Genomic DNA, 12,952 nt, shown 5'->3' on the forward strand with positions numbered 1-12,952 from the left:
GCTGCGGAGGCGGAGTCCAAGGCGGAGCCCACCTGGGTGCATGACATTTTCCAGGGGACGCTGACCAATGAGACGCGCTGCCTCAACTGTGAGACGGTGAGACGGTGACCGTGGCGACCACATGCAAATGCACTCACACACACACTCTCCACAAACACACACACCTATGCACACATACGCCCCGCAACAGAGCATATGAGCGGAGTGGAGCGGTGAGAATCTCAAATTACAAATTAGGACTGCGTAAAAAGGAATATAACACAAAAAGTCCTGTAAAATTAAACAAACCATATTAGGCCTACTTTGAATGACAAAACTAATTTGTGTTAGAATATTAGGCTATATTTACTTTGTTACAAATAACCAAATTTGCTAACCTTTTGCTTTCTTCCCAGTGTGTTCACGTAGCACACTTTTATGTTTTCGAGAGAGGTGTCTTTTTAGATTCCAAAATGAATCTTTACTGACTGAAACAATGTTACCACATTCTTTTTGTTGTACCACATCATCGTTGTTAGTTAGTTTTATATTAATAGTACACCTGTATGACTCAGTTTATCTTTTGAAGTACTTGGTGAACTCCATTATTGAGGCGATTTTTGGACTGAAAATAGTCTACTGTTGATGACTCTCGTGGCGTGAGCATTCCTGGAACGAAATTGGAGCGGGACATAGGGCAACGCTCCGTCCTTCCCGCTCTGTGCTCTGTCCAAAATCCGCTCCCCGCTCTGCTCAAATGCTCTGCCCCGCAAAAACACTTACGCACACACACAGCCGACTGTGTAAAATCTCCTGTCATCATGGAGACCAGAGTTGCTAGCTGACGTCAGAACTATTGTCCTTGGAGGAGAGAGGGAGGATAGATAGAGAGAGAGAGAGAGAGAGAGAGAGAGAGAGAGAGGGAGGGGGAGGGAGGGAGGAGAGAGAGAGACAGAGGGAGAGGAAGGAAGAGAGGGATGACCATATACAGACTCACCATAGTAACGTGCGTGTGATGCCCAGAGACACAGCTGTCTGTGCAGCAAACACTGAAGCTGGGAGGGAGCTGTGTGTGTGTGTGTGTGTGTGTGTGTGTGTGTGTGTGAGATGCTTAGGGATGATGCTCTGCTCCTTCCCTCAGGTAAGCAGTAAAGACGAGGACTTTCTGGATCTTTCTGTGGATGTGGAGCAGAACACCTCTATTACACACTGTCTCAGGTAGAACCCAGACCAGGACCCAGAACCAGACCCCAGAACCAGAGTGGGAGACCTGCTAACACCCCCCTCCCCCCTCTGCCCCCCACGTCTCCCCCTTCTCTCTCCCCCAGTGACTTCAGCAACACAGAGACGTTGTGTAGTGAATATAAATACTACTGTGAGACCTGCTGTAGCAAACAGGAAGCTCAGAAACGGTAGGTACACACACACTCGCACAGGCACACACGCTTACACATCTGCCCGCACACACGCCTTTACCCCACACTTATCTGCTTGTGTATCCGTGAACGTGTGCATGCATCTGCATGTGTGTGTGTGTGTGCCCCCCAGCATGCGGTGTGAAGCGTCTCCCCATGATCCTGGCTTTGCACCTGAAGAGGTTCAAGTACATGGAGCAGCTCCACCGCTACACCAAGCTGTCCTATCGCGTGGTGTTCCCCCTGGAGCTCCGCCTCTTCAACACCTCGGCCGACGCCCTCAACCTGGACCGCATGTACGACCTGGTGGCCGTGGTGGTACACTGTGGGAGGTAGGACACACACACGTAAACACACACACACACGTAAACACACACACACGTATAAATGATCACTGTGGGATGTAGGACACGTACACAAGTACACTCTGACTCACTCTCACACACTCATTCTGGATGTTTCCCCCCTTAGCCTTACTGCTGATGTTTTATACTGTCCCTCCCTCGCCCACCCACTCACCCCTCCCCCCACCCCCTCCCCCCAGCGGACCCAACCGAGGTCATTACATCACCATAGTGAAGAGTCATGGGTTCTGGCTGCTGTTTGATGATGACATCGTAGAGTGAGTGACAAAGAGCTGCTGCTGTCATGGCAACCCGGGGTGTCTGTCACATTCACTACTCATCCTCTCTGTCTGTCTGTCTGTCTTTTTCTCTGTCATTTCCTGCTCCTCTGCCTTCTGTCTCTCTTTCTATATGTCTGTCTCTCTATCTCTTTCTGTCTGTCTCTATCTCCTTCTGTCTGTCTCTCTATCTCTTTCTCTCTGTCTCTCTATGTCTTTCTCTCTGTCTCTCTTTCTCTCTGTCTCTGTCTCTCCCTGTCTCTGTGTGGTATACTCCCCCCTCACCTCCTATCCTTTTGTCCGTTCAGAAAATCGACGCCCAGGCCATTGAGGAGTTCTACGGCCTGACCTCGGACATCTCCAAGAACTCCGAGTCTGGATACATCCTCTTCTACCAGTCCAGGGAGTGACGGACGGAGGGAGGCGAGAGAGAGAGAGAGAGAGAGAGAGAGAGAGAGAGACACTAAGAGAAAGAGAGAGGTAGGAGATAGAGAGAGAGAGACACTAAGAGAGATAAAGACAGAGGTGGGAGAGAGAGAGACACTGAGAAAGATAGACAGAGAGAGAGGAGAGAGAGAGACACTGAGAAAGATGTAGAGATAAAGAGGGAGACTAAGATAGAGATTAACAAAGAGGGAGGAGAGGGAGAGACACACTACGAAAGATGGAGAGATCGAAACGAAGAAAGGGGAGCAGAGAGACAGGGCTAAACAGAGAGAGAGAGGGCTAAACAGAGAGAGAGAGGGCTAAACAGAGAGAGAGAGGGCTAAACAGAGAGAGAGAGGGCTAAACAGAGAGAGAGAGGGCTAAACAGAGAGAGGGCGAGAGAGAGAGAGAGAGAGAGAGAGAGAGCTAAACGGAGAGAGGGAGGGCTAAACGGAGAGAGGGAGGGCTAAAGGGAAAGAGAGAGTGCTAAACAGAGAGAGAGAGAGAGAGAGAGAGAGAGAGAGGGCTAAACAGAGAGAGAGAGTGCTAAACAGAGAGCGAGAGAGAGAGAGAGAGAGAGAGAGAAAGAGAGAGGGCTAAACAGAGAGAGAGAGAGAGCAGGGTGGGTGCTGTGACCCCTGACCTCTCCTCAGGACAGCTCAGTGCCAACACCCCTCCCCTTCCTAGCAGCCTCTGGGGTCGCTGCACTACATTTCCCATCAGCCCCTTCTCTTCCTGCTCTCGGCATGCTGGGAAGGATAGAAACACCTTCACCCACCTGCATCTGGGAGTCAGGTGGCTGAGCGGTGAGGGAGTCGGGCTAGTAATCTGAAGGTTGCCAGTTCGATTCCCAGCCGTGCCAAATGATGTTGTGTCCCTGGGCAAGGCACTTCACCCTACTTGCTTCGGGGGGAATGTCCCTGTACTTACTGTAAGTCGCTCTGGATAAGAGCGTCTGCTAAATGACTAAATGTAAATGTAAATGCATCTGGACTGCACTTTAGAACAACACAATCCAAAAACAACAGCACCACAAGTGAAGGAACCAGAAGATACTTCAGGTCCAGGCTTGTGTTCTACACGACTGGATGCCACACCTTATCATCTGGACTGTTCTACACCTCTATATTGACCTCTGTTTGACCTATATAGTGTCTTTATGGTGACCTCTGTGTGACCTCAATAGCCGGAGTGGTAACCACTGTGTTGCACGTTCACCCATCCTGTCCTGCCAGAGCAGTCACATGGCCTCCTGACCCCTCCCACTTCGCCGACTTTTGTATGTGTGTGTGTGTGTGTGTGTGTCGGTTGGTCTGTGTGTCTGTCTGTCTGAGGTAATGTAAGAGGTGCCAAACTAAGGTTGTGACACCACAATTGGAACAATGTCACACAAGGACCGTGGTCTCTGTGATGTATACATACACACCGTCTGATGTAGACATGACTGAAAAGAACAGATATATTTTTGACAGCTGGGAGGGGGAGACACTAGAATCTCAGAGAAGTTAGAGGAGGAACTAAAGGATATTACTTGACTACATGTGAACCTGTAAGAATACTGTGCTGTTTAACCTGAATCACACTATGAATATATCACATTCCTCTTCTCCTCCGCCTCCCTTCCACTCCGCACCTTCTTTCACCTGGGGAACTGGAACACCTGGGCTGAGGCAACTGTGTGTGAGCTTGGTGTGTGTGTGTGAAGTGTAGGTATGTGTGTGTGTGTGTGTGTGTGCGTGAGAGGTGTGTGTATGAGGTGTGTTTGATCTTCCATGAGCACCTCTGCACCGAGCAGGCACCGATCAGCTCCTCTCTTCCTCAGCAGTGTGCCTGCGGCCGCGTCTCAATCCTCTCCCCCTCCTTCCTCCCCTCCTCTCTGGTCCAGCCCTGGGATGTGCTCTCATCACAGGGTCCTAGGGTGAGTATAGCAAGATTGAGACTACAACGTCATGAAGTTTTGCATTTCTTGGGACCAGTGGTAATTTGTCACCTATAGCAACAGACAATTAGCTGAAAGCTAACTGAATCATCACACACGATCAGTTATAAATGTGTCTTTATTCTTAGGACATTTTACATAATGTATTATATAATAATGACACAATCCAACTAAATATAAATCCACTTAAAGGCCAACTTGAATTAATCTTGCCTCCACCGTAATGAGTTCAGTTAGACCAAACTGGCCCCATGTCGGTTTTCATGAGCAATTTACTCCCCCAAAATACGCAAAGGCCCATACCTAATCAACTGACGTGTCTCAACCTTCATATATGGATCCTAGGGTGGGAGCAGGAAGTGGGGGAGGAAGTGAGGTCAGACTGTGAGGGTTGGGGGTGAATATGAAGTGCACTTTACTAGGAAGGAGATCAATGCTTCGAGGAGATCCACAGTCTGACGTCCTCGTTTGTCCTCTTCCGCTGTTCAATAAAATAACTTTATCAAGTTGATGTTGTTGGACTGTCTGTTGCTCACCCTCCTCTTCTCCTCTTCACTCCCTCTCTCCTTCACCTCCTCTTCCCCTCTTCACTCCCTCTCTCCTTCACCTCCTCTTCCCCTCTTCACTCCCTCTCTCCTTCACCTCCTCTTCCCCTCTTCACTCCCTCTCTCCTTCACCTCCTCTTCCCCTCTTCACTCCCTCTCTCCTTCACCTCCTCTTCCCCTCTTCACTCCCTCTCTCCTTCACCTCCTCTTCTCCTCTTCACTCCCTCTCTCCTTCACCTCCTCTTCCCCTCTTCACTCCCTCTCTCATTCACCTTCTCTTCTCCTCTTCACTCCCTCTCTCCTTCACCTCCTCTTCTCCTCTTCACTCCCTCTCTCCTTCACCTCCTCTTCCCCTTTTCACTCCCTCTCTCCTTCACCTCCTCTTCTCCTCTTCACTCCCTCTCTCCTTCACCTTCTCTGCTCTCTCCTCTTCGCTCCCTCTCTCCTTCACCTCCTCTTCTCTTCACTCCCTCTCTCCTTCACCTTCTCTGCTCTCTCCTCTTCACTCCCTCTCTCCTTCACCTCCTCTGCTCTCTCCTCTTCACTCCCTCTCTCCTTCACCTCCTCTTCACTCCCTCTCTCCTTCACCTCCTCTGCTCTCTCCTCTTCACTCCCTCTCTCCTTCACCTCCTCTGCTCTCTCCTCTTCACTCCCTCTCTCCTTCACCTCCTCTGCTCCCTCTGCATTCTCTGCTCTCCCCTCTTCGCCTCCTCCCTCCACTTCCTCTCTGCTCTTGCCTCTGCTTTCTCCTCTTCACCTCCTCCACCTTCTCTCTGCCCTCTCCTCGTGTTCTCTTCACCTCCACCTTCTCTGCCCTCTCCTCCTCTTCACCTCTCTCCTCTTCTCCTCTGCTCTCCATCCTGTTCTCATCTCTATTCTGTTCTCTCGGCTCTCTGTTGTCCGCCCTCCTCTCTTTAGTATCCATCCCTGTTCCATTGCACAAAAGACAGGATTTGAGGATCATTGTAGTAATGAATATCATTAAAATACATACGTGTGGTTTGTTCTGACATCACTTCCTGGTTATACTTCCAGGTTACTGCTGTTTGCAACCCTTAGGCATGAACGGTCCAAGATGGTTTAGCTGTTCCAGACACTATGTCTCTTATAATAAGTGTGTGTCATTGTGTTTGTCTTGTTCCTGTCGTAATCACTTCAAATCCCTTTAGATCTTCTTCCTGAGAACGCCTAGCGGTCAGAAACATCTTTCCTCTCTCCACTGATCTTCTCTCTGAAGTGGCTTTATCCCTGCACCCTCTCTATCTGTACTCCCCTTCCTCCTGCCCCCACTATCTCTGTCTTCTCTCCCTCCCATCTCGCTTTCTCACTTCCCCTCACCTCTCTCGCTTTCTCTCCCCTCTCTCTTTCTCCTGTTCTCTCCATCTACGCCAGACGATGGTAGGATGGTAGTGGGTCCTCCAGGAACAGACCAGACTAGATGATTTACGAGACCCCGCTCCTCTAGGATCAGACCAGACTAGACAATAGTAGAGTATAAGTGCAGCAGTGGGTGGCCAGGAAGGAGATGGAGATTCTACTTCCTGTTCTGGTGGACAGGCTCACTGACATCAGCCCATTCTGGGAAAACTCCCACCAACAATAAACACAATAAAGGTAAACACCCGCCCACACACACACACAGCATCACATCTGCATCCATTAGGACATTTCACGAAGCATAACGAGCACAGATTGTCAGGAAAAGCATTAATAACACTGAAATAGACAGCTGATAGCGGGAGGGTCGCTATGACCGCGGGATCACACTGAGACGGGTAATGTGTGTGTGCGTGCATTTGTTTCATTGTAGATGCTGCGATGTGTGTGTGTTCATCGTAGATGCTGTGATGTGAGTGTGTATGTGTGTGTGTTCCACATACAGCTGTGTTCATACATAGCAGGAACCTTCCCAGAAGAGACAGTGGGGGGAACAGTACTCAGAACTCACTGTTACAGTGACATCCTCACCCTGGGCTTGTTCTCAGGAAGTATTGTTGAGTAACAGAATCTATTAGTGGAACTGTACACAGCTGGAACACTGTCTAAATCCTAACCGTTTACCGGCCCTAACCCTGTCTTAACCCTAACCTTGTACGGGCCCTAACCCTGTCCTAACCCTAACCCTGTACCGGCCCTAACCCTGTCTTAACCCTAACCTTGTACCGGCCCTAACCCTGTTCTAACCCTGTACCGGCCCTAACCCTGTCTTAACCCTAACCTTGTACCGGCCCTAACCCTGTCCTAACCCTGTACCGGCCCTAACCCTGTCTTAACCCTAACCTTGTACCGGCCCTAACCCTGTTCTAACCCTAACCCTGTACCGGCCCTAACCCTGTCCTAACCCTAAGACCACGCTTAAACTTGACTGTTTTGGACCTATGTTGGACTAGATCTGTCTGTAGAGCACCCCTGCAGGACAGTAGAGGTACTGTACCTCTGTATTGGCCAGATCCACAGAGCTGGACACACATCTGGAAACATGCTTACCAGCACGTGGAGAGCTCATTTATCTTAAACACACACACACATATACAGACTCATCTACACAGACACACATACGTTCATACATGAGCACACACACACCCGTCTTCATGCAGAGCCAGCATGGGTCACCTCCAGGGTGATGACAACTGACCGTAACCTTGGTGTGGGTCACAAGACCTCTCTCTGTCTGTCTCTCTCTCTCTCTCTGCATCCTCTCTCCCTCCATTCAGGTCTCCCCTCTCCAGTCTCTTTCCTTCACCTCTGCCTTCCCCATCTCCCCCCTCTGCCTCCCCCTAGTCTCCCTCTTGTCACATCCCTGCAGAAATATTAGTCTTCTTGTCCCAGCGGGCCCCAAGGGGAGCGAGGTGTGAGGTGTGCGTCAGTCACCCGCGTCTTTGACCCTGAGAGTGGCCGGTGTGGAACCAGGGAAAACATGGGGTTAGACTGCCACCTGCTGGGGAGATCTGGTACTGAACCCAAAGTTAAACTGGCAGAAGTTATAAAACGTCCTCGAAAGGATGCTAAAGTTAAACAATTCCAGTCCAACGTTCTGCAACACTTCCTGGATGTTCTCCGACTCTCTCCAGCATTCTGCGACCCTCCCTAGACGTTCTCCAACATTCTCAAGTGTTCTCCACCCCTCCGGAGCTCTCTGCAGTCCAACATAAATAACCATGTTGAAGCAGCTCCGCCTGGAGGAAATGCCTTCAGATCTGGCTCAGAAGAAGAGTGTGTGTGTGTGTGTGTGAGAGAGAGAGAGAGAGAGAGAGAGAGAGAGAGAGAGAGAGAGAGAGAGAGAGAGAGAGAGGCTGTGACGATAGTGCCTGTGTGATACTGAGTAGGCTGTGTGTGTGTGAGCATTTCTGCATGCGAGTGTGTGTGACTGTGATACTGGGGAAGTTTTGTGTGTGTGTGTTTGTGTGACTCTGATATGGGGGGGGGGGGGGTATGTGTGTGTAGGGGACTATTGTGGACAGATATACTAGGGAGGCTGTTCATATGTGTGGCTGTGTGATATAGGGGAGTGTGTGTGTAGGACTGTTGTGGACAGACGTATGAGTTGAGTGGGGAGCAGTGCGGGTCTGATGTTCTTGCCAGGCTGTTCTCCTCGGAGTCTGTGCTACACATTTATCTAGAAGGCCTCTCTCAATGTGGAGAGGTGTTCATGTTGAAAGAGGAGCCTTTTATTCCCTTTACTCCCCTCTTTTCTCTTTCCCTTCATTTCGTTTTTGTAATGTCCCTGGAATCTGATGATTCCATGAGCGTGTTCATTGTGTGTGTGTGCCTGTGTGAGGGAGGGAGAGAAAGAGAGAGAAGAAAGAACGAACGGACAGGAAATAAGAAACAGAAAGGAAAAAAAAGAACAAGTAAGTGTGGCTGGGATACTTTCACTATAAGAGTTTTAGCAGCTGCTCTCTAACCTTAGTGTGTGTGTGTCTGTGTGTGTAGCCCTGTAGGAGGGGGGCTCGCAGTGTGACTCGGTCTCCATCCCTTCATCCTCCCTCCCGGCCTGGTCCTCGTTCGAAAGGGCTGGTTTCCATAAGACCAGATCACCCCTAAGAGGTGAGAGGTTAGTCCGCAGATCGCTTTGCAGAGAGGCTAGCATAGTGGTTTGCGGAGCGGTTAGCTAGCCAGCCGGCTTGCAGCTAGATAGGGAACAGCAGGTCGAACGGAACCTAGTCGTTTGTTCTGAGTTTGAGACAGCAGCTTTGAAATGTGAATTGTTCCACGTTCTGTGGAAAACATGAACTAAGTCACCTCCCTCAGAGCCTGGTGTGTAAGTCGTTTATGAGAAAATGTTTATTCAAACGATCAGCAGGACCAGATTCAGACAGCTCCTTGGAAACCGCCGGCCTTATTTCTTTATGAAAACATGACTGTTTGAACAAGCAAGCAGACCCACAATGCTTTCTGTATTCCAGCCAAGCTTGTTCCTAACACTGCAGAACTGTCTAACTAGTGAACCATATATACCCTGGTTCTAGAAGATGAAATCAGAGGTTCTGCACTGGTCTGGTTCTACAGGATGAAACCAGAGGTTCTGCACTGGTCTGGTTCTACAGGATGAAACCAGAGGTTCTGCACTGGTCTGGTTCGAGAAGACAGGCTTTATTAACCGATCTATCGCTGTGTCAGGGAGGTCACATTGTGATGACAGCTGTCAAAATATGTGACATCTTGTGCCCAGACACAGACTCACCGCACCGAAGGCTAGCTGGTTACTGGCACTTGTGGCCTTTAACAGACAGGAAGGTAGGCAGGAAGGAGGGCTCTGCTGGGCTGGGATGGTTCTTCTGGGAAAGAGGATATCTGATGTCACGCCTGCTCGGACTTTGCTCCTCTGGGTTGGCTGGAACTTCAATGGAGGAGAGGGGGGGGGGAGAGATGGGGTGCTCACATAAACATGATAGATGGATGATGTCACACGTGGATATTTACTGTCTTTGTCACACGCATGTTCCTCTCTCCCTTTTTCTTCATCTCTCTCTCTCTTCCTCTCCATCTCTTCCTCCCTCCCTCTCTCTCCCTTCCCCACTCTCAGCCCTCCTCATGTCCAGATGTGGTGAACATCAGAGACCAGCAGGGTCCAGCAGTGTCCGGCAGGACCACTACAGTTCACTGGTTTCCTGGTCCAGTCCAGAGAGAGATGACTCCATCAGACAGCAGTCCAGCCTCACCCCGCCTCCTCCCAATCCATCCTGTCTGAAGAGTGTGCTTGATAAGAAGGAATAAGGGGGAAGTACTTCTGATGAGAACCATTCTTCTCCTGCTCTTCCACATCTCCCTCCTTCCTTCCATCCTCTTTCATTCCTATCCTGGCTCCCTCCTCTCCTCACTCCTTTCTTCCCTCCTTCCCTCTCTCAATCCCTATCTTCCCCCTTCCCTCCTTCTGCCTCTAATACTCTCACTCCCTCCTTCCCTCCCTCCCTCCCTTTCTCCTTCCCTCCCTCCTCCATTTTCATATTCTCTTTGATTTATGCACTGTGGTTTGGTCACCCGTAACCTTGTCATCGTGAGCGGTGATATAGGGCCTTGTTAATGTTCCTCGGCTGATCTGGCACGGCCTGGGGAGAGGAGAGGGTGGAGAGGGGGGAGGATGGAGGGAGGAGGAGGGGGGAACAACTTGGCTAGAGTGGTGGGGCGGGGTGCTAGGGGATAAGGGGGGTGTTGGAAGGGGGAGGGGGCTTGGGGAGCTGTAAAGGGGGGGGACAGGGGTGATGGAGGGGGAGGAAGACCCCAGAGGACTGGCCAGGCCTGCAAATGCACCAGCAGAGCCAGGATCCAGGGGAAGCCTTCCAGGGTTTGGGTTAGGAGGGGCTGGCTGGATGCTGGGGCAGTCCCCACTCCACAGCCAGCTCCAGAGTGGGGAGGGGGGTGGAAGGTTAGTGGGGCTAGGGAGCACAGGGGGGACTTTGGAGGGGCTGGGGTAGTTTCCCCTCCATCATCGGCTCCAGACCCGTATCTCTGGATCCTCCAGGAGCATAGCCAATCACAACACGGCTCCTCCAAGACAGGACGTGGAGGTCCAACAGTGAGACCTTCCAGCTTCTCCAGGACTCAGCACTCTGCTGATGAGAGGAGCAGAGCTCCATTCAGTACCGCTGACCTGTCACATGTGGAGCCACTGGGGGGGACTGGGAGGATTGTGGCTGCTGGTGGAAGGGGGGAGGGTAACCCCAGAAGTTCAGCATCAAAGAGAAAGATACACACCAGTAACCATGGATACAGATTCCTTGACCTGTGACCAGAGAGCTGTATTCCAGGTGACCAAACACAGGTAACAGATCCTCAGTCGTCGTCGTCATCCCCTCCAATCCACCTCACACACACACACACATCCTCTGCTCTGGGAAGCACAGTGTTAACCCTTCTCTGCTCTGCTCTGTCAAGCAAAAGCAGTGTCAGCTGTGGGCCGAGGAGGCTGAATGAACAGCCACTACGTATGGGGTTTCCCTGGGAGAAGAGCAGGGGCAGGGCCTGGAGAGAGGGGACGCTATTTAGACTGGGTTTATTTGACTGGTTTCATTAGTCTGGGTTGATTTGCCTAGGATAATTAGACTGGGTTAATTAAACAGGGTTCGTCAGACTGGGTTAATTGGAGTAGCTAATTAGTGAGGAAGACTAGAACAAGAACAGCGTTACCACTGGGTGTTATGAGAGTGAATTTGTGTATTAGTGTGCACTACGCTCAAACATCATGAACACAAAACATGCACGGATGAACTAGCTCCAGTTTCCTCCACCCACACGCTGGGCTCAAGGCTGCTGATGTGAAACTTGGAGAGCCACAAGACAAACCCTAACTTCCTCTCCCTGTCCTTCCAACTCAGGAACTTATTTTTGGTTCCAGAGGAAGACTTCTGTCGTCGCTGCACAATCTTCTCGATGTTTCGATGGAGCAACATCGCCCCCTATTGCCCCCTGTGAGTGAACTGCACGCAATACACTGATAGCTACATCTGTGTATGACAGGCCTCTGAGTCCATTCTTTGTTCTACTCGGACAACAGCAGATGCAGTGATTTTACATGTGACTGATGGGGAGAGGAAGCGACTTCTGGTTTCACAGAGGGCAACTGTGCTGGGAGACAACGCCATTGGTCAGGAAGGATGTCCGAGGACCTAAATACTCAGGCGGTAAAAATAACCCCAACTAGGTTCTTTAAGGACATAATCCCAGCATGAGTGGAATAGGAAGGAGCTTTCATGGTTGGCATATGAATTCATAACGCGTCTGCAGTCTTTGGCCAGCTGTGATTTCAAATTTTCCTGTCAGTCTTTGCTTCCAAGGCTGTACTGTAATTACCCTCTGAAATACCCTGGCAACAACACCAGCTTATTTTTATTTCCCCGCTCATGATGAAGCTGTGGGTGTAATCAGCGTGCTGCTTGGGGGGGGGGGCTGCTTGAGTCATTCCAGTCTCGCTTTATTCAAAGCAGTGAATCAATATTCTTTATTTGTAAAAAAAAAACATAACATCTATAAAAGGCACCATTTCCAGATAAGTATGTTTACAGGGTAAGTGGAGTAACACAGAGAGAGTGAATCACCGAGTGGCTGTCCTATAACCTTCGCTAAAGTTAGCGTTCACATTGGAAACCGAGGCTGAAAGAAGCACTTCACCAGCTGAGCCGAGCTGCCTAAAGGGGAAACATGGAGACGGCACTTCCCAAAACACCCATCATCCCCTGAGGGCTGGTTATTTACTCATTTTGTGCGTATCATCGCTGATGTCATTTCATACATTTTATAAAACACATTCAATCATTTCCCGTGACTGTTTGAGGTCGTGTGAAAGCACCAAAACACACAACAACAACAACACGAGAGAGAGACTGGATACTAGATTGTTCTCTGGGGTTTGTCGTGACGAAGTTGGAAAGTTCTGTGTGAACTTTAGCACCAGAGGGTTTTAAAAGAACGTCGACAAAACACACACACACACCCTGGTGCCACCAGGATCAGAGGAGATAACACTAATATATATATTTTTATATAATTTAGAAGAAACATATGACTTCTTGATCTGCAGACATATGCT

At 50.0% G+C, this 12,952-nt stretch overlaps 1 protein-coding gene and 1 long non-coding RNA gene across 2 annotated transcripts in view; both read left to right on the forward strand.

The window, feature by feature from the left end:
- Window positions 1-2,888, forward strand: part of usp46 (ubiquitin specific peptidase 46) — a 5,778-nt gene extending 2,890 nt beyond the window's left edge. Inside the window, 7 exon segments of the mRNA XM_062450552.1 lie at window positions 5-96; window positions 1,121-1,197; window positions 1,308-1,391; window positions 1,528-1,534; window positions 1,536-1,726; window positions 1,939-2,015; window positions 2,323-2,888. Of these exon segments, the coding sequence (XP_062306536.1) occupies window positions 5-96; window positions 1,121-1,197; window positions 1,308-1,391; window positions 1,528-1,534; window positions 1,536-1,726; window positions 1,939-2,015; window positions 2,323-2,426 (632 nt within the window). The 3' untranslated portion in view covers window positions 2,427-2,888.
- Window positions 2,889-3,431: 543 nt separating this feature from the next.
- Window positions 3,432-10,474, forward strand: LOC134011357 (uncharacterized). Its single transcript, XR_009928414.1, has 3 exons — window positions 3,432-4,360; window positions 6,319-6,540; window positions 9,953-10,474. It is a non-coding gene; the product is annotated as an uncharacterized LOC134011357 (long non-coding RNA).
- Window positions 10,475-12,952: the final 2,478 nt, after the last annotated feature.

This window comes from Osmerus eperlanus, chromosome 24 (assembly GCF_963692335.1).
Source record: "Osmerus eperlanus chromosome 24, fOsmEpe2.1, whole genome shotgun sequence".
Taxonomy (NCBI): Eukaryota; Metazoa; Chordata; class Actinopteri; order Osmeriformes; family Osmeridae; genus Osmerus; species Osmerus eperlanus.